This window comes from Salmo trutta, chromosome 7 (genome assembly GCF_901001165.1).
Source record: "Salmo trutta chromosome 7, fSalTru1.1, whole genome shotgun sequence".
In the NCBI taxonomy this organism is placed as follows: domain Eukaryota; kingdom Metazoa; phylum Chordata; class Actinopteri; order Salmoniformes; family Salmonidae; genus Salmo; species Salmo trutta.
The window spans coordinates 20391746-20419736 of record NC_042963.1 but is presented as its reverse complement, the minus strand read 5'-3'; the positions used below and the strand labels follow the sequence as shown (position 1 = coordinate 20419736).

The 27991-nt window shown below is 42.0% G+C and overlaps 1 protein-coding gene across 17 annotated transcripts in view; it reads left to right on the top strand.

The window, feature by feature from the left end:
• Positions 1-25907, top strand: part of map1ab (microtubule-associated protein 1Ab) — a 74666-nt gene extending 48759 nt beyond the window's left edge. Inside the window, exons 3-8 of one of the 17 annotated variants that reach the window (XM_029758330.1) lie at positions 5823-5905; positions 6160-6297; positions 6544-10816; positions 11027-18205; positions 18536-18768; positions 20256-25907. In XM_029758330.1, the coding sequence (XP_029614190.1) occupies positions 5823-5905; positions 6160-6297; positions 6544-10816; positions 11027-18205; positions 18536-18768; positions 20256-20411 (12062 nt within the window). In that variant the 3' untranslated portion in view covers positions 20412-25907. Of the gene's footprint in view, positions 1-5822; positions 5906-6159; positions 6298-6543; positions 18206-18535; positions 18769-20255 lie in introns of all 17 variants that reach the window. The other 16 variants (XM_029758328.1, XM_029758327.1, XM_029758329.1 and 13 more) reach the window with 16 other exon arrangements.
• The last annotated feature ends 2084 nt before the right edge of the window (positions 25908-27991 follow it).

Below are 27991 nucleotides of genomic sequence, written 5' to 3'. Positions count from 1 at the left end.
CTTAACTCTGTTGCCCAAAGCTACGTTATGTGTTGTTAAACTAGCCACAATAAGGATTAGTGGAGTTTACGGTTCCTTCAAAATAAAAGGACCTATTTGAAAATGATACAGAAGGTTACAATTGGTGGAATCATGCCATATTTAGACTAGATAACGTTAAACAAGGTTGGAATGGGAAGCAATGAAATGGGGTATCAGTCTACTCGGTGACACCCATAGAACACAACTGTGAAGAGTTTACGCAAATATTAGCGTTGTACCTCTTATCGCGGGACTGTGACTGTGGAAATCACCTCCCCAGTCAGCCTATTGTGTGTATTGACATTCAGATTGCACTGTACAGCTTTACCTAAGGATTGGGGATCAATGAAATGGGGTATCAGTCTAATCAATACCCAATATATTTTTTCCTAACATCCTCCTCAGAGTTATCAGACTCCAAAATATCCACGCAGTATTGTTTTTCCTCGGGAATAGTGTTCAGTACACATAGGTTGACAATAAATGTGGCTCAATTCAGTTGTTTCAGAATCCCGCAATAAGAGCTACGATGCTAATGTTCTCTGGGTGTCACTGAGTAGACTGATACCCCATGTAATTGATCTACAATCCATAGGTAAGGCTGTACAGTGAAATAAGTATGCCTCCAATGCAATTCTAAAGTATAATACAATCAGTGTGATTTCAACAGATTTTTGTCAAATTAACAAATTATTGTCTTTTGTTGATTTTATAAAACAACATTCCAACCTCGTTTAGCATGATCTATTCAATTATGGCATAATTCTACAATTTGTATTCATTTGCATCACAATCAATGACATACTTTTATTTTGAAGGCTAACCGCAAAGTCCACGTGTGTGGCTAATCCTTATTGTGGCTAGCTTCACATAGATGGGTCCGACCACCATCAAAAAGAACTGTCTTATAAATTAGGGTTATTTTAGATGACACCTAGCTATATAGTTAGCTACCTAACAATAGCAACTGAGACAGATGTCGTTTTCAATGTTTCTGGGGAAGAACATTGTTTGCATCCATGAGCTAGCTAACTTTTTTTTTAATGACCAGCACTGTAGGTGCGTGAGACAACTTTACAAGCATCATAGCATAGCACACGTATCGATGAATCGTTGTGACTTATGAAATACGTGTGATAGTGAGAAGAAAATAAAAATATATATGTGTGTGTGTGATAGTGTAATGAATGTATAATAACTACGTAGAAAATGTATAACGCGTTAAGTCGTATGTGACGTGCAGTCATATTCAGGTCCTGATTTGTCGACAAGCTTATTTGACACATCAAATAGTGTTACTTGACACGTCAAATAGTGTTTTTTTGACACACCCAAACGGCGTTCCATATTGGTGGGATGTCAGTTTCCATGAAGTGGGATGCTTTCATGTTTCTGGGATACTAGTTAAAGGAAAAGCCAGAGGGATGAATAGAGGAGGGGAACTTGGCAGAACATCCTGCTATTCTACAAGACTGTTTAAACAAAAAAAAGTAAAGCAGAGAAACAGAGCTGTCTGACATGTAGGCTACTACAGATGCAGTCCTGAGGATTGAGACTTGTGTGTTTATATTATTCATCATAGTGGATGGAGGTTGATGGGCATGCTTTAGGCCTACATCATTAACTGACTAATCTTTGTCTATACTCTCCATGGCTTTTGGAGTTTATGAGTAATATATAATTGTATCTGACTTTCTGTACATTTGACTCTGATTATTCTGTTATCTGAACATATTTACTTACTGGTACCAATGACATAGGCCACTTACTGTAAATTCTACTGTGTGCCGTTCTTCATTATTAGCAGTGCTGCTACTTACAGTGGTTTCCTACTCTAATGTTATGTAATGAAGTAAACCTTCCTGTTTAACTTCCTGCTGTTTTCGCAACCTACTTTTCTGAATAAAGTAACAGAGAGTTATAACCAACATTGTCATCACTAGATGATGTCTTGTGGAGAAGTGAAAGCAATGGTAGTCTCTTAAGTCTCTTTCCCGTAGGGTATTATTCACCTGTCTACTTACTGGACTGACCAGCCCCTCGCTTGACATAGACTCTCTGTTGTTCAAGTATCACAATGTACCAGTCTGCAATGTCAGAGAGGGGTCATCCTGCCGGGACTAGCAGCTAATGCAATCTCCTTTCTGCTGTTTCACCTGAGAAAGCATATCAGGAGGGCAAAGGGACACGCTGTCTCTCTGGGAATAGACTATAATCCTACGTATCCTTATTCTGCCTGGGTCTGATATCATATGCCTTTGTTCTCGTATTCTATTACGCCCATGTTTTGTATATTCCCCAACGTCCCCATATTCTGTACTCTTACACTGTAAGATATCCAAACTAACTGATGTAGTCAATGGCTTTGGTCACGATGCAGTGAGTCTTCTTCCCCACAGTCTGTGGGCAGCTAGGCTGAAGTTTGGCGAACTCTCGTCAAAGGTTCTTCCAGTATGCTCTAGTGAACAGGGTTCTCTTTTGGTACCTCACTGCTCCAACTATAGTAGGCCTACGCAGTAAAACTTCACTGTCCCTCTCATAGTTTGCCTAGACTGGTCCCAGATCTGTTTATGTTGTCTAACCAGCTTCTATGGTAATTGGCAAGATGGAATAAACATATCTGGGACCATACTAACAGTTAGCTTTTTCCTGCTGCTAATAGCAGCATTTGATCAGTTCTGTAGCAGGTCCAATCAACTTTCCTCTATCAAGCCCCAGGTCCAATCACCTTTCATCTCTCACAGACTAATGCTGCAATGCGTCTCACCGTAAAACACAAGAGGCCGGGTCAGGGTAATGATGAGCGATTCGGTCCATTTTCATGGCAACGGTGAGCTATATCCTCTGGGTGATGTGCCTTTCTTCCCAAATTGTTACTACAACATCTAGAAATGTTAGTTTACATTTTTTACATTTTACAGCCATGCTGGTCGGTTTCCAATTTCTATGTAATGATATAGCCAGCATCCTCAATTAAGAGTAATAAAGCATACTTTATCATTGGCAACAAAAGCTCATTAGCACCACAACCATTTGGATGAGGTTTCACTTTTTTGCTTCATATCAGCCAATTATTCTGTTCCTCCTACTGAGAACTGACTGACTCCAACCAATCACAGAGAGTTTGAGCTGTCACGCCACAGCAGACAACCAGTGATATGTTGGAGTAGCTGTTGAAATGCAAACTTTTTCTATTTTGAATCAAAAGTATCCTTACTGATTTTGAATCAAAAGTGTACACTGTCTGTCATGTCAGGCCAAGTTGTCATTCTCATCACCTAGGCCTGTACCTTCTATCCTCTAATTTACTGTTTTTACTGTTCTCCTCTTTCTCAGTCCACAATCCAGTAATCACTACCTTGCATGTGGCAAGCAACTAGTGCTGAGCGATTAACTGAAATGTTGATTATTTTTCATTTTTTAAACAACTAATTGACCCATGTCGGTTCAATTATATGTCGTTCTGTTTTTTTTCTGAGAGCTCAATTCACACATTGCACAGTTTCTCGAGAGATAAATCAGATCCAGCCTGAACTGTGCGATGTCGTAGGGAGGCCAATATTATACATAATTTAGCGCATAAAACGTAATTCACTACAATGACCATAATCCATTGTGCATCTACTTGTCTGGTCTGTGTTTTTTTTACACCTGTTATGGAGGAGACAGAAGAATGCACAACCGTGAGGGGATATAGAGAGCAGCTGTAGCTTCGAGGGGTATCTCTACCTGAAAATACATGACCTAAGTGATTGATAGTTGGTATTCAGCAGTCATAAAAGTATCCCTTATTTACTTTGAACTACAAGTACTACAAAATAGTGATTTTGTCAGACAGCATACGCAGCAGCTCTATAGAGATGAGATGATGACTTGGAATGAATTAATAAAGTCATTAAATAAATGTAATATACACAACAACTGAAACATTTTATTAAGGTAAAGTAATGTGAATAAAGTGGTTGTTCCACTGGATATCATAAGGTGAATGCACCAATTTGTAAGTCGCTCTGGATAAGAGCGTCTGCTAAATGACGTAAATGTAAAATGTAATGGTTAATAAGTGATACGCAGTAATGGACAGTCACTACCATCATGGGACTTTTATTAATTGTTTTATTCTGTGTTAAAGCGTTCAACCCAAATAATCAAAACCGAAATCGAAAACCGTGATTATTTTGTAATAATCGAACCGAAACCGAACCAACCTCAAAAAGCACTAATCGCTCTGCACTACAAGCAACGCAAAGCGACCCTCTGTAGAGCACTTTCACAGCAAAGAGTTGACAGTGCATATACAGTACCAAAATGGCGGAGGGCGGCAAACTCAGGGGATGTATAGAAGATACCAAGTGGAACACAGAGTCAAGTTCCCTCTATTATTAGCCGGCTCTATTATTAGTCTGCATTGGTGCTTAAACAAACGGGAATTAAATGCTTATCGTCACACCTCTGAACTGAATGGGTAGAAATGCTGACACATAATTATATCAAATCTGCACAGGAGTGGGTCATTCCATGAAAAGAGTGCCTTTTGCATCCCTTTGATATTTTAATTAGAAATTGTGCAACAATATTGCATTTTAAAAGCCTGGTATATTAAATGTAATTTTTTTTAATAACTTCATGTTCATCTTCTCCTGCACCACCCCAACATTAACATATGTGAGAATTTCGCGTTTCCATGTTTTGTAATAAAAAAGATAGAGGAAGATAAGTGTTTCCAATGACATCATCAACCAATTAGTAGACAATTAAAAAAAAAAAATGTTTTACTACAAAACATAGAAAAGTTACATTTTTAGCTGATTTAAGATGAAATCGTCAACTCTGTTACTTTATCTGGCACTAAATAAGTACTTGCTATAGTATTATTTGTATTTAACCTCTTGAGATGGGGAAAAATGTGGTTATGAAGTTGGACATGTGCTCTTTATGACAGAATGTTAAAATTAGGTGAAATCCAACGTTTTTTTTGACCAAGTTATACTTCTCAAAAAGCACCGAATTGGTGGAACGACCTGGATATTCAGCATTATATTAATTAATTAATCCTTTATGATTTATTATGTTTGCTCTCTCTCTCTTTATGTCAGTGATTTCATACCAATTATACCAACTCACTGCATTGTTTTCAGTGTCTATGATATTGACCAATAACCTGAAAATCATATGCTTGAAGTCCTTGTGATGATGATTGCCAAACATTCAGATATATTGGGCCAATATTTCTATGTTACAAAGCCATGTAATTCTAGCTTAGGTATTATCCAATTCTCAATTCCCTTGCATGAAAATGTCAGTAGCTGTTCTCCACTTCCAACTGCGCACAGACGTCAATTCAACATCTATTCCACGTTGGTTCAACCAGTGTGTGCCCAGTGGCTTTGTTCTGTTCTAAAAAGCTGTACCTGTTAGCTCTGATTTCAAGCCGCAACCAGTAGTAGACATTGGTGACCTATTTCCTATTCCAACTTTTGTTCTTGCCTTGACGCACTGTGGTGTGTGCTTTCTCTAAGTGTCTGCCCCACATACAGGCACCACGCAGTACAGAGTACTAAATCTCCCCGACTGAAAAAGGTTTTCACAGATAAACTCTGGATGCTCTCCAGTAGGATGTCTTTGAGGCAGACTGCTCAGACTCTGGCAAGATTCTCAGTAGCTTTTTAAGTTGTTGACCTGTGCCAATGTTGGTTATGTCTACAAGGATTGGAAAGGAACACTTCAAAGCAAGTGCATGAAAGATGTTGACAAAACACGTCTGGCCTCTCTCATGTTGTTCGATTTTCTGGCCCCTGTAGGACAAAGGACTCTCCACCACAAGAGTGATGCCCTAGAGACAGTCGTGCTAGTCAACCCCTCAGAGGATACAGTTGCTTCAGAGGTGTGTTTCAAGATTTCAATCATTATATACATCTGTTTACATTTTGTCATTATGATTTAAAACCTAATGCATTTCCTTTTTTCCTATGAGAAAACAAACTATTTTCTCTCACCGTGCTTTAAATGGAATACCATAATGGCATAAGAAAATGTAAATGCATTTGATTCATTTCATAGTGTAACCCATATAAAAAGATCCAATCTTTGTTCTGTGCTGTTTCCTATAACTCTGCTCTGTTTTGCTCTCTGCCCCAGATCCAGTCTCTAGTCACAGACTCAGCAGGACACAAACTCCTGGTCCTGAGTGGGCAGAACTCAGACCACGGTGACCTGCTTCTCCAAAGTGGGGTTTTCACCTATAAGAGCTTCTCACAAGTCTTTGCTCATCCTGGGGTAAGATATTACTGTTCAGAACAGTCAAATCCTATTCAGAACAGCCTGTTCTGACACTTTATAGTCTGTAGCACTGAAAAGCTCATGTTTTTCTAATGAAGATTAGATTACCAATGAAATTACAAATATTTTATATTCCCCCCATGAACTGGAATTGTGGATAAAAATGAAAACAACAATGTCATTGAGCAATTTTTATACATCAACACTGACCTTGGCTTGTCTCTGTCTGTCATTCTCCTGTAGGTCAGTGATTTGCTGGGCGAAGCAGCCCCCAAGCAGCGGGCCACACTCACTGTGTCCTGCCGATCGGAGGTGGGTTGGAGCTCCCTGGGTCAGCAGCAGCACTTACGGGAGTTCCTTGAGTACAGACTGAACCCTGAGCCTGTGCTCCCCAAGATGGAGGGAGTCACAGAGTTCACGGAGTACATCTCCGAGACGGTGGATGTGCCTTCTCCCTTTGACCTCCTGGAGCCGCCCACATCTGGAGGCTTCCTGAAACTGTCCAGGCCCTGTTGTTACATCTTCCCTGGGGGGAGGGGTGACTCGGCCCTGTTCGCGGTCAATGGCTTCAACATCCTAGTGGATGGAGGCTCTGAACGGAAATCATGCTTCTGGAAGCTGGTCAGACACTTGGACCGCATCGACTCAATTCTACTCACTCACATTGGTGCAGACAATCTGCCAGGCATCAACGGACTCCTTCAGAGGAAAATAGCAGAGCAGGAGGAGGAGCAGTCACAAGGCTCAACCACCTACAGTGATTGGATGAAAAACCTGATCTCTCCAGAGCTTGGTGTGATCTTCTTCAATGTACCCGAAAAGCTACGTATGCCAGAATCAAACCTAAAGGTCAAGCGCAGCATCGAGGAGGCCTCCCTCACGTTGCAGTACCTCAACAAACTGGGAATCAAGCCGGAGCCTCTCTGTAGACTGGTCAGCAACACTATTGAGCCTTTCACTCTTTTTCATAAGATGGGGGTGGGCAAGTTAGACATGTATGTTCTGAACCCCGTCAAGGACAGTAAGGAGATGCAGTTTCTCATGCAGAAGTGGGCGGGTAACAGCAAGGCCAAAACAGGCATTGTGCTCCCCAATGGAAAAGAGGGAGAAATATCCGTACCTTACCTGACGTCGGTTACAGCATTAGTTGTGTGGCTTCCTGCCAATCCTGCCGAAAAGATTGTCAGAGTGCTGTTCCCTGGAAACGCACCACAAAACAAAGTCCTGGAGGGACTAGAGAAATTAAAGCACCTTGACTTCTTGCGATACCCAGTAGCCACACAAAAAGACATAGCCTCAGGGGCTCCTCCCTCTGTTGTAAAACAGACAAAGTTAAAGCAAAGGACAGACAGCAAAGAAAGTCTGAAATCATCTCCCAAGACTACAAAACCCCTTAAGAAAGAAGCAGATGATGAGGTATCGGCAGTCACAGAGGCAAAGGGTGACTCTGTAAAGGAGAACAAGATAGAGAAAAAGGAGAAGAAACTTAAAGAGAATGAAAAACTCACAAAAATAATAAAATCCAAGACTGATGCACCAGAAAAGAAAAAACTATTGAAGGAGAAATCCTTGAAAAAACATTCAAAGGAAAGGGCATCCAAGATGGATGAGAAAAAAGAGATTAAGAAAGTCAAGAAAGTTGACACAGCTAAAAAAGAAGAGAAAAAAGACCCCAAAGTTGACAAGAAAAAAGATGCGTCTAAGTCAGAGTTGAGAAAGATAACAAAACCTGACTTAAAACCCCTCACACCAGAGGTCAGAAGGACCCTGCACAGGGCAAAAGTGTCAAGTAAACCCAAAACCGACAAAAGCAAAGGCAAAGCGGCCAAGGCAGAGCCGGCTGAACCCAAACCTGAGGAACCAGCAGCAGAGACCATTCAACCTGAGCCACTACAGAATGGGGGTGTTGAGGGCATATCTGCTTCCTCCACTCCAGAGGATCTTACCAAGGACTTTGAGGAGTTAAAACAAGATGAGATATCATCAGAGCCACCAGAGAGTGCAGTGGAGACACCAGCAGAGGAAAGCATAGCCGAATCCCCTACCCAGGAGGAGGAGAAAGAACAGGAAACTGTCTCTAAAACTCCACCAGGCACAAAGTCTCCTGAGAAGGGAGTAGCCACAGCAATGGAAGTTGAAACTGAATCTCAAAGCAAAGAGGACAAATTAACACAAGAGCATAAAGAAGAATTACAAGCAGAGGAAGTGGAACTATATGAGGATGAGGGAGCTGCAGTTGAAGATGATGAAGAGGAAGAAAAAGAAGGCCCGATTGCAGAGAAGAAAACATTTCAGGAAGAGGAAGATATGGGGATAGGGGAGGAAGAAGATGATGCAAAAGATGATGTGAAGGATAATGAACTAGACAGGAAACATGAGGTGGAGGAAATGGAGAAAGTTGAAAAGCCCACAGATATGGCGGTAACAAAAGAGGAAAGCAGAAGGCCTTCATCCCAGGAGGAGGAACAGGAAGAAGATGGACATGTTGTTGAAAAGGCTGAGCTGGAAGAGGTAGACGTTTTAGACATGATAGCAGATGAAGAAGTCAAAATCAAACCTGAAGCGGGAGAGAAAGACACATTGGCCAAGAATGGGGAAAGCAAAGCAGTTAAACATACTCCTGGAGCTAAAGAGGAGGATGAGGAAGATGAAGAGGGCTACGTGTCAAATGTGGGAGGTGCTAGAGTCGACATAGTGTCAACACTGCAAGGAACTGGTGCAGCCGAGCCCATCTCCTTCATTCAAGACGAAACCATTCCCGGCAACTCCGAAACTGAACAGACCATCTCTGATGAGGAAGTTCACGAAGAGGCTGATGACAGGATACTAAACCTCCAATACGAAGTGGGTACATATGACATCTCTGTCCCAGATCAGACAGGCTCCTTTGACACCATCCATGGGATGAAGGAGATGCAAGCATCAGCTATGGCTGATGTAACAGCCAAAGGTTTCATTTGTGGACAGGAGCAAGTATCGGTATTCACTAACATCATTGCTGCTCCCTTGGCTGAGGAGGAACATGTTTCCTCAGCCACATCCATCACAGAGTATGATAAATTGTCCTCCTTCCCCACCTCTATTGCAGAGGACCAATCAGTGGCCTCTGTCGCAACACCTCAGACTGAGGAAACAGGCAAAAGCTCTCTGCTTCTTGACACTGTTAATAGCGTTCCCCTGGCAATTCCAACGGAGGCCACACATGGGAAAGAACATTTACACTCTGCTGGGACCATCTCACCAACATCCTCCTTAGAGGAAGACAAGTACATGAAGTCAGTTCCATCCAAAGAGTGCCTGTCAGTTATCTCTGATTTGAAGACAGAGGCTAAGGTCATCAAGACTCATGATGAAGAGGAGGAAGAAGATCAGGACCAAACTCCTAACACTGACATTTCACTTGGGGAGAGCTATGCCTCCCCTCAAATGCTCCAGGATAGAGATAGGGATGTGGAACAGCTCCCTGCTTCTGAGGCTCCTGTCTCCAAACTTGTTCAGGATTTGAAGCAGGATCACCTACCAGTTGAGGAGGTACAACTCTTTAAGTCCAAAGAAGACATCGTAACGGTGATGCCTTCAACACCCCTTTCACCCCCACCCTCTTTCTCAAAGCCTTTTAGGTCAGACTCAATTACTTCGGAAGGTGAAGAGCGATGCTGCAGTCCAGATGATAGCACTGTGAAAATGGCCTCTCCCACACAATCTTCCCCCCCCAGTGCAACCAGCTCTCCAACTCACTCTCCTCTTCATCAGTCGCCTGTGGAGGAAAAGACCAAGGGCTTCCCAGGACTGGAGCATCAAACACAGGAGGACCTTCATGATTCAGCCACCAAAACAGAAGATAAGGATGCAAAGAAAGATCAAGCGGAAAAGGAAGATAAAGTGGATAAGAATAAAAAATTGGATGCTGACATCAAGAAAGTTGAGTCAGACAGACTACCATCTTTGGAGAAATCATTTCAAAAAGACTTGCCCATTACAAAAGCGGAAGAAAAATATGGTCTCTCCCCTTCCAAAGATGAGATGCAAAAGGAACAGGAGACAACCCCTGTTACCTCTGAGTCAGTCACAGGCAAAGACGAAGCTTCCATATCAGGAAAGGAATCTCTGACAGTAGACATTTATAGTGGTGAGGCTATACTCAAAGACAGTGATGAGAAAGATGATGACCATCAACAGAAAGAATCCAAAGTGTGCAGTAAGGCTAAATTCCCAAAGGGGAAGGAGAGTAGTTTCTTAGATTATGACGATGGTGAGGATGATGACGACGATAATGATGATAGTTCTGATGTAAAACCCATCAAACAGGACATGAAGGAGAAAGATACAGAAAAAAACGACACACATGAGACTAAAACAATCAAGGAAGAGAAAGAGGAGAAAGATAAACAAGACGTGTTTGAAGTTGAAACCATCAAGGAAGAAAAGAAAGAAACAGATAAAGTTGGTCCTACTGAAGCTACTACTGAAGGTGAACCCATCAAGGAAGATAAAGATGAGAAAGTGAAGGAAAAAGATGACATTCATGAAGCTGAACCCATCAAGGAAGAGAAGAAAGAAATAGAAAAGGTTGGTACAACTGAAGCTGAACCCATCAAGGAAGATAAAGATGGGAAAGTGAAGGAAAAAGATGACATTCATGAAGCTGAACCCATCAAGGAAGAGAAGAAAGAAACAGAAAAGGTTGGTACCACTGAAGCTGAACCCATCAAGGAAGACGAAAAACATGACATTCATGAAGCTAAACCCATCAAGGAAGAGAAGAAAGAAACAGAAAAGGTTGGTACAACTGAAGCTGAACCCATCAAGGAAGATAAAGATGGGAAAGTGAAGGAAAAAGATGACATTCATGAAGCTGAACCCATCAAGGAAGAGAAGAAAGAAACAGAAAAGGTTGGTACCACTGAAGCTGAACCCATCAAGGAAGATAAAGATGAAAAACATGACATTCATGAAGCTAAACCCATCATGGAAGAGAAGAAAGAAACAGAAAACGTTGGTACAAATGAAGCTGAACCCATCAAGGAAAATAAAGATGGGAAAGTGAAGGAAAAAGATGACATTCATGAAGCTGAACCCATCAAGGAAGATAAAGATGAAAAACATGACATCCATGAAGCTAAACCCATCAAGGAAGAGAAGAAAGAAACAGAAAAGGTTGGTACCACTGAAGCTGAACCCATCAAGGAAGATAAAGATGAGAAAGTGAAGGAAACAGATGTTGTTCATGAAGCTGAACCCATCAAGGAAGAGAAGAAAGGAACAGAAAAGTTTGGTACCACTGAAGCTGAACCCATCAAGGAAGATAAAGATGAGAAAGTGAAGGAAAAAGATGACATTCATGAAGCTAAACCCATCAAGGAAGAGAAGAAAGAAACAGAAAAGGTTGGTACCACTGAAGCTGAACCCATCAAGGAAGACGAAAAACATGACATTCATGAAGCTAAACCCATCAAGGAAGAGAAGAAAGAAATAGAAAAGGTTGGTACAACTGAAGCTGAACCCATCAAGGAAGATAAAGATGGGAAAGTGAAGGAAAAAGATGACATTCATGAAGCTGAACCCATCAAGGAAGAGAAGAAAGAAACAGAAAAGGTTGGTACCACTGAAGCTGAACCCATCAAGGAAGATAAAGATGAAAAACATGACATTCATGAAGCTAAACCCATCATGGAAGAGAAGAAAGAAACAGAAAACGTTGGTACAAATGAAGCTGAACCCATCAAGGAAGATAAAGATGGGAAAGTGAAGGAAAAAGATGACATTCATGAAGCTGAACCCATCAAGGAAGATAAAGATGAAAAACATGACATCCATGAAGCTAAACCCATCAAGGAAGAGAAGAAAGAAACAGAAAAGGTTGGTACCACTGAAGCTGAACCCATCAAGGAAGATAAAGATGAGAAAGTGAAGGAAACAGATGTTGTTCATGAAGCTGAACCCATCAAGGAAGAGAAGAAAGGAACAGAAAAGTTTGGTACCACTGAAGCTGAACCCATCAAGGAAGATAAAGATGAGAAAGTGAAGGAAAAAGATGACATTCATGAAGCTAAACCCATCAAGGAAGAGAAGAAAGAAACAGAAAAGGTTGGTACCACTGAAGCTGAACCCATCAAGGAAGATAAAGATGAGAAAGTGAAGGAAACAGATGTTGTTCATGAAGCTGAACCCATCAAGGAAGAGAAGAAAGGAACAGAAAAGTTTGGTACCACTGAAGCTGAACCCATCAAGGAAGATAAAGATGGGAAAGTGAAGGAAAAAGATGACATTCATGAAGCTAAACCCATCAAGGAAGAGAAGAAAGAAACAGAAAAGGTTGGTACAACTGAAGCTGAACCCATCAAGGAAGAGAAGAAGGAAAAGGAGAAAGAGAAAGATGATACTTGTGGGGCTGAGCCCATCAAGGAGGAGGAGAATGAGAAGGAAAAATATGATACTTTTGAGTCTGAACCTACGAAACAAGAAAAACAGAAAGAAATAGAGAGTATAGTCACTTCTAAAGACGAGCTAAGCTCTTGTATCTCTACCTCTAAAGTGGAGCCAGCCTCAGACTCCACCACTACAGAAAAAATAGAGCAAGAGAAAGATAACTTTGTGGCTGAACCCATGAAAGATGAGAAGAAAGAGAAGGATGATACTTGTAAGACTGATGCCATCAAGGAGGAAAAGATGGAGAGAGAACATCCTCTTAAGTCTGAACCAATGAAAGAAGAGGAAAGAGAAAAAGAGAGAGATACTTTTGACAGTGAACCGACTAAAGGAGAGCACAGAGAGAAAGAAAAGGATGATACATGTATAGTGGAATCCACCACGGGGGGCAAGAAAGAAAAAGAAAACAATACATTTTTTGAGATTGAAGTCGATCAGGAAGAGAGAATAGAGAAAGATGATACTTATGTGGCTGAATTCAGTAAAGAACAGAAGATGGAAAAGGAGCAAGAAAAAGAAGATAGTGATTTCGAAGACATCAACGATGAGAAAAGAGAGAAAGATAGAGATGAAAGTTATGAAGCTGAACCCATAAAAGGAGACGAAAGAGAAAAAGAAAGTGAAACAGCTGACACAGTCAAAGATGAGATGAGCGGGAAAGAGACAGGAAAATATGATTCTCATGAGATTGAACCTACTAAAGAGGAGAAATGGGAGAAAGAGAAAAAGGAGGTGCAAGAGAAAGATCTAAAAGAGGCTTTACAACACAGCATACAGACAACAATGTTAGAAAAAGTAGGGGTGACTTCTGCGACAAAGCTTGAATCTACATTTCAGGTTCAGTACTCAGACGGAGATGAGGAAGATGAGGAGGAAGACGAAGAGGAATCCATTTGCATGGGTGGTGCAGGCTCAAGACCTTTATCAGTGGAACCTAGACAATCAGAACACGAGATCATCTCTCAAGACCTGCTCTCAACTCAGTCATCAGAGAATGTGCTTAGTGACCAGACGAAGGACAGCCACTCTGAACAGACCACTGGGCTTGTGTCTACATTACCAAAATGGGAGACCTCTCCTGATAAAGACTTCAAAGAGCAGCATAAAGAGCGACAACATAGACTCTCCCCTGAACTAGAAAAGGACATCAAGACAACTGAGATCACATCAGGATCCAGTCAAGAGTCCACCATTGGTTTCCCTACCTTGAAAGAGGAGCCAGCCTCTGCTATGCCTACCACCAAAGTAGAGCCAGCCTCTGACTCCACCACTACAGACAAACAGCCTATAGGTTCAACACTATTAAGCACTGACAGCAAGGCCAGTGTGACGGAATCCACCCAGCATGAAACACTGCTGCTATCTATGACAACAAGCAAAGAAGCATCAAATACGGATGAAAAGACAAAGCATGTTTCTCCAAAAGAAGATGTGAAACCAGGCAAGGAAGCCGAGATGGAAATTGAAAAAGAGCGGGAAGTTGCTTCCCCAGAGCATACACAACCTTGTTCATATTTTGTCTTGGATAAAGATTCTGAGAAGGTTCCCGAGAAAGTGAGCCACGTCGATGCTAAAAAAGCAGACAGTGCCTCTGAAAAAGTGAAAGGTTTTGACAAAATAACAACAGAGAAGGAGACTGTCAGTGTGAGCTTGCAAGAGGATCAGGGCTTTGACGTGTCTAAGTATGAACCCTATGAAAAGCCCATTTCAAAAGAAAAGGAATCAGACTATAAAGGAGACCGTGAGGTTTCTAGAGAGTTTGATCGGTCAACACAAATTGGCATTGATGATAATAGGAACGTTAGCCAGGCAGATGCTGGTGCAGCTGCATTCTACTCAGAGGACGAGGAAAAAGAGGAACCGCTGTCATTCAGCAGAGTTGATTACACCCCTCCACCTTTCCCCAAGAGCGAGAGAAGTCTCCATTGCAGCTCAAGTGCCTTCACTGAACACAATGACAAAGAGAAAGGTCAAGAGGAAGTGAGTGATAGGAAGGAGGGACAATCTACACCACACGTGGAAAACAGCTTTATGTATACAGAGACTCAAGACAACAAAACCACCCCAGCAGCAGAGCCATGCTCATTTGCTTTCAGTCTCAAAGAAGATAAACCTGAAAAGGTTGAGAAGGATGAAATGAAGGACAAGACTGGAGCATCTCCAAGTGTAGAGGAGTATTTACCAGTCCAGTCAGGCAGAAAGGAAACAGCCTCTCCCTCATGGAGTCAATCCAACATCGATGCCCAAGCCTCAGCTACAGCCATGCCTTTTGAAGACGTCCCTGAGAAGCAGACCACAGAGAAAGAGAAGGAAAAAGATGAGCCAGTGAAAGACTATATGGATTCATCTGATAGTGAGAGAGGAGACTCTCCCTGTGGTCGCTACTCACCAACAGAAAAAGACATGTTACCTCATCAAGCTTTGCCTAAGGAAAAGGACAATCAGGCCACTGCTGCCCCCTTGGCCGCATATTCAGGACAGCTCCTAGACGATAATGTTCTTGCATCTGAGTGCATTCAAATTGGCAGCTCTATCACCAGTACATCTACAATGGGCTATTCTGAGAGAGAAGGCACTCCAGACAGTGTAGATAAGAGGCTACTGGTGGTGGGAGAGGATTATGATGATGAGGAAGATGATGCAGAAGAAGCCAGTGATCTAGATGTGGAGAAGGGCGCGAGAGAGCAGTCTGAAAAAGAAATCTGTAAATCTATATTGGATGATACCACTACTTCTAAACATCCTGTGACAAAGGAAGAGGACAAGAAGACCCTCTCACCCGAACCTGAACCCAGCCTCCTCAAAAAGGAGGAACCTTCCCATTCAATGACCACAAGCAGCCCTCCACCAGCAGATACTGCAGATTCCCTTTTGAAGAATGTAGTCGGGGCCTCGTCACTCCAGCCTGGCAGTTCCACTGCAATAGAACAAACAGCATCTGGAGGATATCCTTCTGAATCCTCAGAGTATTCCGAGGACAGCCAACTGGGGTTAAAGGAGGAGAGGTTTGACAGTCCTGACCCCTCTTTGCCCACCAAGTCCAGTGAAGATAAACATTACAGTCAGGGAGACATTGAAGCTGACAGGCAGAGAACCCCAGATACCACTAGTAGAAAACCTGAGGAAGATCCTTCGTGTTACCTCTCATCTGCCTCAGCTTTTCTATCAACCAGCCACCAGTTGGGGGAGGAGTTAAAGACCCCTGTCAGAATGTCTAGTGGCCCCTACAGGACAGATTCTGAGGGTGCTTCCTTTGAGTATTCTTCCTTCAAAGATGAAGACTCCTCAGCCATGCACTCAACCCTCTCAACCTCAGGGGTCATGTTAAAGGATGAGTACCTAGAGGCATCTGAAAAGCTTACCTCAACAACCACAGCTACATTCAGTCTGACAAAAGTCTTTCCAGTCTTAGCTACTCCAGCCAAAGACATTACAGAACAAGACTCATCATCAAGCCCTGAGATGGACAAGGGTCAAACCTCGGATAACTTTCATAAACTTGAGGGCATTGTTGAAACCAAAACCATAACGTCTGCTGGAGCTTCAGAACCACCATGTTCCCAGCTGTCCAAACCCACTGAAACCATATCCACTTCAAGGGCTTTCTTTGAGGTTTCCCCATTGCAAAGAGCTGATTCTTCTGACAGAGAATCCCAGGGCTCAGTGGCCAGCAAAGAGTCCTACACTTGCAAAATGGAGGACAGTACTCTTCTGTGCCGCATTGAATGCCAGAAATTTGCAGTGACAGAGCAAGAAGAACGCATGCTGTCCATGGCTGAGACATACATGGTCACTATCAACTCCAGTACAACCACAACAGTGTCCCAATCTGATGGGGCGACAAAACCACAGCAGTCAACTGAAGCCTCTTCCAATGGGGCTACTGAGGTTAGCACAAGTCCCCAAGAAGTCCTCAGTGGAGCTAGCAAAGCCTCTTGTGCCACCACAGCAGACCTGCCTAAAACAGAACAGAAAAAGGAGGAAAAAGAGACAAAGGATGAGAAAGATAAGATGGTAATGAAAGAGGAAGAAATGAAGGAGATCAAGGCAGAGACCTTAAAGGAGTACACAAAAATGCCAGAGCAGAAGGATAAGGAGGAGACAAAACAGACGGATGAGAAGAAAGAGGTGGCTGGAGAGAAGGAAAAGGTAGAGGAGGAGGAGAAAGTAGAGGAAAATAAGTTGAAAGAGAAAGACAGGGAGGCAGAGGAGAAGAAAGACAAGACTGTTGAGAAGGAGAGTGAGAAAGAGAAGGAGAGGAAGGAGGGAGAGAAAGAGAAGATAGAGGATAAAAAAGCAGAGAAACAGGAAGAGAAGATTGTCAAAAGGAGGAGGAGTAGCTTATCTGACTGGGAACTCCTACAAGGGCCGGGCGCATGCCCAAGTGCCCCTCCTCCAGGCTATGAAGACGAGGAGGAAGAAGCATATGAAATGGAAGAAGCAGAGGAAGAATATGTTAAAAAAGAATGTGTATCCGCAGGCGAGCCCACCCCTCTGTCCACAGCAGAACATGCCCACCATACAAAGGCATCTGCAAAAGCAGATGGAGAATCCAGTTGCTCCACTGACTTGCATATGGAGGCAACCTCCATCTCCCCCCCTGGCTATTCCTCATGTGAATTCAAACACCGCAAAGGGGAGATCTCCCCATCCTTCATTAACCCCAGTCCACATGCCCTCTCCAGCGATGATGGTGAAGAGGACAAAGGGAGCGACCACTCTCAGGAGGGGGATGAAGATGACCGTGAGCAACACTCGGTCAAGAGGAGGTCTCACAAGCAGAAGCGACAGCACATTCAAAGTGGAGCTGCTGGAGCTGGAGCGGGATCGCACCCAGTTTCCATGCCTCCTGGTGGCATGGCAACTGGACTTGGGATAGTGCTAGCTGGAGAGGAGACGCCCCCCACATCAGCAAGTGACTCGTTGGCGTCCCAGTCGGACTCGGACGTACCTCCCGAGACCGAGGAGTGCCCGTCGATAACCGCAGAGGGAAACCTGGACTCTGACGAAGATGCAGAACACCTGCCGGTGGATAAACTATCAGCCTCCGCCACAGGAGGGGGCACCCAACCCCCTTCACCCAGATCAGCTGCGAAGGCCCATGACCCCCCACCTGCCCCCATGAAAGATCCGCTCCCCCACCTGCCTCACCCTGATGTGTGCATGGTGGACCCAGAGGCCCTCCCTGACAACCAGAGCAGCATAGAGAAAATGCTCAAGAAGGACCACAAGACCACCAAGAGCCTGCGGAAGGGCTTGGGCAAGCCTAAGTCTGCGTCCCCAGCCCGGAAGGGGAAAAGATCTACCACACCTGTGAAGCAGGCCTCCAAGGATTCCTCGCCTCGATCGGCCTCTCTGAGGAGGAGGGACACGGAAAGGAGCTCCAGGCTGACGAGGATGTCCGAGGGCCTGGGATCCAAGGGGGACCTACACGCTCCAGGGAAAGGCCTTGTGAATGGCGTCAAGAGCAATTTGGGTAGGTAAAAATAAGGTATGATGATACGACTCAATATTTAGATATGATGATATGACTCCATATTCAGTAGACACTTTTACGCCTGTAAAAGGTTTAGGAAACTTTAACAACTTAATTTACGTTCAAAGATAATAGAAATGTAATAGGCCTACCTTCGTTTCAAAATCCTTCCCCAGGACTTTATGACACACAATTCCCCATTCTAATTTACCCTTGATTTACGTAGACATATAAATCTGAATCCCCCCCCAGTAAAACAGGAAAAGTCATTAGTCATTCTCAAGTCATTAGAGACTTATACAATTTTACATTATGGTCCTCCTCCTCCAGGTACCAACTCCCAGAAATCTAGTTCAGCCGTCCCCCCTGGTCCTCCAATCTATGTGGACCTGGCCTACGTGCCCAACCACTGCAGTGCTAAGAACGTGGACCAGGAGTTCTTCAAGCGGGTACGTGCTGCGTACTACGTGGTGAGCGGCAACGACACAGCCGGTGGAGAGCCCAGTCGTGGGGTCCTGGATTCCCTGCTCGAGGGCAAGGCCGCATGGGGCTCCAATCTACAGGTGCTTACTCTCATTCTCTTTGCATACATGCAGTCTCTGCTGTTATGTAAATGTTGTTAGACTTTTTTTCCACATTGTAAGTATACATATTTTTTACTTTTCTCCACATTGTTAATTCATTTTGTTTGGACTTTTCTCCACATGTCCATTAGCCTGTGTTTTCTCGCTGCGGAGGCATTCTGCACCACTGCTATTCTCAGGATCCACCGGGATATATGCAGAATCATTGATCTGAATCACTTGTAAAATAGATAATTACACACTTGGTAGTGCCAACAGATGCTTGATAATGCTTTCGACAATGTTTGCCAGTCACTGAGACTGACATAGAGTAATTATTTATGAGCAGTCAGATTGTAACATTCACGATGTAACTGTCAATGTTGTTCTACAGTAATTTGCATTCCGGCAGTTTGAATAATGACAATGATGTAATTAACATTTCCTGTTGAGTATCGCACAGTACTCCCAGTGGGCAAAGCTGGTTGCAATCAGAGCAATGTATTTAGAGAGTTGGGCCAATGCGGTTTCTGCATTATGACGCAATTACATGACACTTCAACATTCTATGGCAGCCATATTAGCTCCCCATTACATTGTGAATATTTAAACAATGCTATGCAATTGAACGTTTAAAATTAGAACAATATTCAAAATTCTAAAAGTTAGCCCAACACTCGTAAATTCACTCTGGCTATCTACTCTGATTTCAGAGCACTCTCGTCTGAGTGTGTCAGAGCGCAGAATAACTGATGAATTTACAAAGGCTCAACACCCATTGAATATGGCCGGTGTCAGTAAACGTCGGCAAAAAAGAGGGATTAAATTGTTGTCAGCAGCAGCCAGTTACAGGCACCAACACTCTGGATGACATAAAAACAGCCTAACCAGTTCTTCTAGGGCGATTAAAATGGTCAGAGTGAGCTGTTCTCTCATTTGTGTCCGGAAGAAGCTAAGAAGCTAGCAAACGTTAGCCAGTTAGCTTGGGTACTTGACTGCCGTTGTGAGGTCAGAACGCTCGGATCAACCCTATTCCTCGGCCAGAGTGTCTAGTGTGCGCTGACCATGCTCTGAATTTATGAATTCCCAGAGTGCACTCTGGTACTCCAGATTGAATTTACGAACACACTCTAAATATATGGCTCTGGTTGCAATATCATCAGTATGACATCTTTTGTCAAGTTGTATACTGGTTTTAATACGACATTTTGAAAAACATTAATTAGCATCTGGCAAAACATGTCTTTATCTGGTTGTAATCTGACCAGATAACATCTAGAATATAACGTTTTGGGATTGTCAGGAAAATTATTTTCCTGGTTGGTTATAATCTGCTTATATGAAATATTATTGAACATAAAAAACTGTTAAGAACAAGATATAACATTATGCTGCCTAATTTTGCCGGCTGGGCTGATTGCTTGATTAATGTATTGATGTACAGTATTGTTAGTTTTGACTCATACATGTCCTCCTCTCTAACCTAGGTGACTCTGATCCCTACTCATGACACAGAGGTGACGCGGGACTGGTACCAACAGACACATGAAAAACAACAGGACCTGAACATTATGGTCCTGGCCAGCAGCAGCACAGTGGTCATGCAGGACGAGTCTTTCCCTGCCTGCAAGATTGAGTTCTAAGTTCTGCAACCCTTGCTATTTTTCCCACCTCCCCTCATCACTCCATATTTGGCAGGTAGAGAGAGGTCCTTTGCTACTCTCTATCCTCCCAAAGCCTTCTCTCATGGTGTAAGATTCCATTGCATTTGCTGTAGTCTTCGGTTGGCGTACTGGCTTCCAACTGGTCAATGTCACCTGAGAACAGCCACCTCTGTCAGGCAGTAACAGTGATATAGGGTCCATGGTAGCTGTAAAAAGGTGTGAGGTGCATTCATTTCTAGCACGCTTTCTGTTTAAAACAACATACTTGCACGATGAAACCACCTCTTTATTTGATCTTAATCCATTTTGCTTTTCACATATAACCTCCCCAACACGCACATTTTGTGATCATCTGTGATGAGGGTAATTCTCAATAGTTATTTCAAAGCTTTCCCGTCATACTGCACCCAAATCAACATCTAAATGGACAACACTTTCCAACTAAAAGAGCCATCTTAACAATGTCAACTCCCAGTCAATGAAGATGGTGCACAGTTGTCACATTCAACATGCGAAACCTAAACAGTCTTACTGATCGTCTTAAACTCTGAGAAATACCCAACAAAATGAAATACAATTAAAAAATTGCACATCCAGAAGGGCCAAAGTAAGTGCCAAAACACTTTTGAGGTGTTTAACACTCTCCAAAATAAGTCCAAAACCGCTAAGAGGTGAACAGTTAGTTGATCTCAATTGTACGCAGACTACGCACAATGTTGTATGATGGTAGTATTTTTGTAAGTATCTTCAGTTGAGGCTTTGTTTTCGATATGAGATATTACTCCTGTTTGGAGATATTACGTAAGATGCAGCTTTCTATTCTATAGCGTTTGGCTTTCTCAGTACTCTAACTACGTCAACTGATGTTCCAACAAAAAAGGACTATACCACATTGCTTGTTGTGAAGCTTTAGGAGGCGCCTGAAGGTGCCACTTTTATTTAAAGAACTAGCTTTTATGGGTTATTTCCCTCAGTAGCTGAAGTATGATGCTTGCATTTAGCTCAAACTCCTTCCTTGAAGAAGTAGAGGGTTCTTGACCGTGTGTCTAGTCCTTGCAGTCTCCAAGTATGGAGTACAAACGTGTTCTGATACCTAAACGTTTGGCTGGGTGTACGCTAAAGTGAACGTTATACTGTAGGTACCGGCCAATGGGATGGTATTTCTGTATTTACCATATTTCGGCTGGACGTAATGGTTCTTAATAAATATCTGAAGTCCTTATCATCGTCTTTGTTGGTTGTATTAGATGAATACTCAATTAAAAACATACCGTATAAACATTATATATTGATATATGGAGAGATTGTATTAGAGGTATGCTATTTTGTGATAACACAGCAGAGGAGGATGTTAAATGCAGTTTCATTACATTTGACGTTTTCTCCCGTTTATTTATATTATACTGTCTGTGTGAAACTATTTAATGAAGCGATGGAAACTGCAGTGGCCTTCCATGGAGAATGTAGCAATAGAGTCTAGTCCGTCCTTGTGAGACTGGGTTGTGTGGAGGTTGTGTGGGTGCTATTTAGCAAAAATGACTGTGGTGGTAGGCGGTCGCTCTCATGTGCCTTCTGGTTGTGGTATATTGGGCAAGCGAGAACGATTAGAGAGGAGTATTATAAGGGTTTCTCTTTCGATGTACCCATTGTGGAGAGGTGAACTTGGATCCAGGGATAAGTCAAGGAACTGTGGAGAAAATGCAAATCGATAGTTGTTGCCCAGGAATATCTAGTTAGCCTAATATCCATATGGATGGATGCTGTATACGCACACAGTTGGTAGGTGAAAAGCTAATTAGCCAGCTTAGCCAGCACATTTAGATTCAGTTACTTATATGCTGGTCAGCATTTGTCCCCTATCTTAAAGTGTCAACCAGAAAATGTATCAAACAATAACATGATCAAAGAGCAAGGTATTGCACCAAGCAGGAATGCACTTTAAGGAGGGGAGACGAGGGGTTTAGGAGTGGGGCTGCGGTTCTAGTGAGAGAAGCACAGAAAATATATGATTATCATTCTTTACCATAATGTGAACTATGGTAGCGTTTGATTTTAGAACAAGTACCTAGCGAAAGCACTCCATACTGTATGTAAATAAAAAATGAGTTGTTTTTCAGAATGATTTCTTAATTGAAGAGGTAAAAAAATAAAAATAACGTAGGTAGCTATTTATCTAGTTTAAAAAAAAAAGACTTCAACCCTAAGATAATATTTATCAGACGAGCATGAGTGTGATGTTGTTGATTGTAGTGGGTAGAGATGTGGCAATGTGTACCACAGGTCAAGTAGAATTAAGTTGTGTGTTGAAGTATGTGCATGAGTGGTACACACGGAGACAGGGTTGGGTTTTGAAGATACATCATAGTGTTTTTTTTATGCTAAGTTAGCCAGTGTGGTGTGTATTTTTGTTGGTTAATCAGGAGGTGGAGCTTCTTAAAATTGTCGCACTGTTCATTGGAGCTCATTACAAATCTGATTCACATTAAATTCCATTAGAGCTTAGTCACATTTTGATTAATGTTATGTTTTATTACATTTTGGAGTTTTTTTTTGGTAGTTGTATTTATCAAATTAATTTACAGTTATGTATACATGATCAGTATTAGATTTTTTTAAATTGTTTTTCAATATCAGTTACAGTACATGTAGGACTAACACAATTATGAATGTCTCTTTTGTTTACATTTCTTAGATTGTATTTTCAAAAAGATTACTGAACATTTATTTTATAATAAGCGTCTGATTGTCATAGATTTTTTTTTTCTTAGTGATTCTTAAAATGTAATGTTTCTCTTTAGAAGTGCTGCGTTGTGTGTTTGGGGCTCCTGAGTTGAGGCCAGAGAGAGTGGACTGGGTGGGGCAGACTCATTCTCTCCCTCTATCGGACTCAGAACCTAGACGGAGTGTCCTCTTAGGCTTAAACCATTAACCCACAGTCTGCAGCCATCTTGCGTTAGCCTGGGAAGGATGCCATCCTTGTCCTTTTGTTGAACTCACTCAAATGTGCTGAAAATACCGTATTGTAAGCTGATATAACAGTATGCAGGAGAGCCTCCCCCCAGGTCTGTTCTTAGACCGGCAGCAGAGCTAGCCAGACTCGCGCAACTCCGAGTGAACGTTTCCTTTCAGTATTATTAAGATACTCAATGTGTAAGCTACAGATTTATTATGCACTGCGATAGCGTTGATATGCATGTCATGTTGAATACTGTTTAGAGTCACCTGTTAGAGAGAGGGAGGGCATGTATGAATCAAATGTATCAATACATTGATCAAGCAATCAGCCCAGCCGGCAAAATTAGGCAGTATAACGTCATATTTGGTTCTTAACTGTTTTTTTCTGGTCAAGAATAAATCATAAACAGAAAATAATTTCATATTTTAGATGTTTCTGGTCAGATTACAACCAGATAAAGACATGTTTTTTTCCGGATGCTAAATTACATACCCCAGGATAAAAGGGGCCACACTAAGCCTATGGGAGGTTGTCAGTGAAGGTACAAATATATGGCCTTGGATATTTTACAATATGTTGCAAGTGTTTCTAAACTGAACTTATCAAACTATATAAGTGAAATCTGAACCAGGGTCAAGATGCGCTGTTTAACATATATATTGTATGGGTTTTCTGAGTGGTCAGACATGTTGTATTGTCCTCAAGTCTGACTCAAGTCTGAGTTTGTTTTTAATTGTTGTGGAGCGATCTTGGTGACTTGATTTCAAATACACGGCCTTAGGATGAAGCATCCTGGCGCCTTGGCATCCAAAATATATACAACAAATATGACTTTGCAGGAGCAGAATGATCTAAACCTGAAATAATACTGAATGTAGGGTTGGTATTATGTATGGGTTGCACCTACGTTACTCGGTCATTGTTCTCAATGTTCTACAAATGCCGCAGCATATCGATGTCCGACTGATGCGTAAAGCTCAGTCTATCTGAACGGGGGCTAATGACTTACGTCAAAATTACACTATAGTGGCCTGGAAATACGATGGCATTGCTAGAGTAAACAAATAATTCTTAGAAAACAACTCTGGCATCATTATGTTGTCTAGTTTACTTTAGAGAGATGGCCATGTTGCGACGAGCGAGCAAAGTTGGTCAGAAATAGCTAGCAATACCAACGTTAGCTATCAAAAATGTCAGCGCTCGCCCCTCAATTTTAACTTGGCTATAGTTATACTGCATCTGAAGTCAATCTGCCGACATCACAATGATGACAAAAGCTTGTCCTACTCATTATTTGCCTCCTTTTGAAATGTCATCGTGTTTTCAAGCCACAGTAATGCACTTTAAGACTCAATATTCATCAGTACCTATTGAGACTGCGTTGGGTAGAATTCTCAGCTGGGCATCGGTCCTGAAACGTACGTTCAAAACAATATTGTAATGAAACGTGCAACCCATGAATACTCAATGCTGCTGGAGAAGAAAAAACGAACAAACATACAATTGTACACCAATATACCCGAAATCAGTGGAGGATAGCCTAAGGAAGTGACGGACTACTGTTATTCGGATTTAATTTCTAGAACAAAAATTGAACTCAAAATGGATATCTCGTTTTATCCATATTGCAGTGGCTGTTGTTTAATTTTCAGTTATGTCCAAGAGGAAAAAACTGGGATTTCTGACAACACAAAACGTTGGTGTCCAATATTTACAGAAACACACATACTATAACACAGAAAAAGTACCAACTGCAGCTGCAGCTTTTTATTTTCCTGAATATGACTTGAAAACATTGAAACAAAAAAAAATTAAAAGTTAAATGAATGATACATGTACATTCATGTGCGGTACATGGATGTACATGTATATACACCTTAAAACAAAATCAAAATAGACATGTTATGAAACATATGATCCTTCTTGTTATACATTTTACATGTTAGAGGATTTGAATCAAGCCTATCAAAATCCTAGGCATTGAACAAAGAAACAGTCAATGCTGACTACTGTAAGGACAGATGAAAAATAACAAATACATTTCAGTTCAGTCTCTCTCATTATGAAACAATGAAGTCATTTGAACATAAGTTCTCTATCATTCTCCCATCTTATCTCTCTGCATGTGATCTATTTAGTTATTATCCTGAATGTAATGATTTATTAACATGGAAATAAAACAAGAAATGCTCTCTTAAAACCGTATATTTGAAACAGGCGATTGTTTAACTGGTACTGGGATGGCATATAATATTACTGGGCTGTGCTTTACTGTTTTTCCCTAAGATGTTGTTATTATAAGAAAACGCTGTACTACTGTAGTTCTTCTGTTTTTGCCGCTGTATTAATCATAGTTCTGTTACTATCTTCAGTGCAATATTCTCGCTCTCTCTCTCTCTCTCTCGTGCTCTCTCTCTCTCTCTTTAAATCTAAAATGCAAAACTAGAACTACTGCGGATTCATTGTAAAAGGGAAACAGCCTGGTGATGGCAAATAAAAATACATTTATTGAAATCAGACCATGAGCCTCTGTTGTTGTTTTGGGATCTTTCTCTCTTATGTGAGTCAGTGTTGTGTCTTGTTGTGACTCCTATGTAAATGAGGGGGAGGAGGAAGGGTTGGCATATGCAGACTAAATTGAACACATGGGGAAAGGTGTATTAGTTCAAATGTAGCCAAAAGGAGAAATGAATTAAATAACTGAAAATATAATGTGTTATACTCACCATACAACTATGGACACCATTCACCAGGTTTCCCCAACTGGCGGCCCACAGGCCAAATGTTTTATTTGTCCCTCCAAGTTTTCTGAGAATTTTTCCAAGTGATTTTAATTTTGAAAATCTGTTCCCAAGTATTCCAACGCATAATAGAGATATATATACAAATGTAAGCGAAGTTTGAAATGATTATGTTTTAATCCAATATTTTATCTGCTTAGGCTTCTTGCAGTCAATTTGCAGTCTACAAATTATTTGTCATTTTTTTCCGGCCCCCTGACCATTCGCTCAACCCCCCCCCCCCAAAAAAACCTGGCCATGGCTGAATCTACTTAATGGATGATTACCATACACTATGGACACCATACAATGAACGAATGCATTCCTTCACAAATCCGTGAAGGTTGAAATGTTTGAGAAAGGGATACATAGAGGAAAGGAAACGGGGGTTGGGCATGTCAGTGCGTTTCATGTACATTTTGTACAGGGCTGTGATGCATATCATCAGAGTTAGGCATCTGTGAGAGGACACCAATAAGAAGAAGAGTCTTGCTTGGGCCAAGAAACACGAGCAATGGACATTAGACCGGTGGAAATCTGTCCTTTGGTCTGATGAGTCCAAATGTGAGATTTTTGGTTCCGACCGCCGTGTCTTTGTGAGACGCAGAGTAGGTGAACGGATAATCTCCGCATGTGTGGTTCCTACTGTGAAGCACGGAGGAGGTGGTGTGATGGTGCTTTGCTGGTGACAGAATCCAAGGCACACTTAACCAGCATGGCTACCACAGCATTCTGCAGAGCTACGCCATCCCATCTGGTTTGCGCTTAGTGGGACTATCATTTATTTTACAATAGTACAATGACCCAACACACACCTCCAGGCTGTGTAAGGGCTATTTGACCAAGAAGGAGAGTGATGGAGTGCTGCATCAGATGACCTGGCTTCCACAAATCACCCGACCTCAAACCAACTGGGATGGTTTGGGATGAGTTGGACCGCAGAGTGAAAGAAAAGCAGCCATCAAGTGCTCAGCATATGTGGGAACTCCTTCAAGACTGTTGGAAAAGCATTCCTCATGAAGCTGGCTGAGAGACTGCCAAGAGTGTGCAAAGATGTCATCAAGGCAAAGACTGGCTACTTTGAAGAATCAAAAATATATTTTGATTTGATGAACCCTTTTTTGGTTACTACATGATTCCATATGTGTTATTTCATTGTTTTGATATCTTCACTATTATTCTACAATGTAGAAAATACACTGCTCAATAAAGGGAACACTAAAATAACACATCCTAGATCTGAATGAATGAAATAATCTTATTAAATACTTTTTTCTTTACATAATTGAATGTGCTGACAACAAAATCACACAAAAATAATCAATGGAAATCCAATTTATCAACCCATGGAGGTCTGGATTTGGAGTCACACTCAAAATTAAAGTGGAAAACCACACTACAGGCTGATCCAACTTTGATGTAATGTCCTTAAAACAAGTCAAAATGAGGCTCAGTAGTGTGTGTGGCCTCCACGTGCCTGTATGACCTCCCTACAACGCCTGGGCATGCTCCTGATGAGGTGGTGGATGGTCTCCTGAGAGATCTCCTCCCAGACCTGGACTAAAGCATCCGCCAACTCCTGGACAGTCTGTGGTGCAACGTGGCGCTGGTTGATGGAGCGAGACATGATGTCCCAGATGTGCTCAATTGGATTCAGGTCTGGGGAACGGGCGGGCCAGTCCATAGCATCAATGCCTTCCTCTTGCAGGAACTGCTGACACACTCCAGCCACATGAGGTCTAGCATTGTCTTGCATTAGGAAGAACCCAGGGCCAACCGCACCAGCATATGGTCTCACAAGGGGTCTGAGGATCTCATCTCGG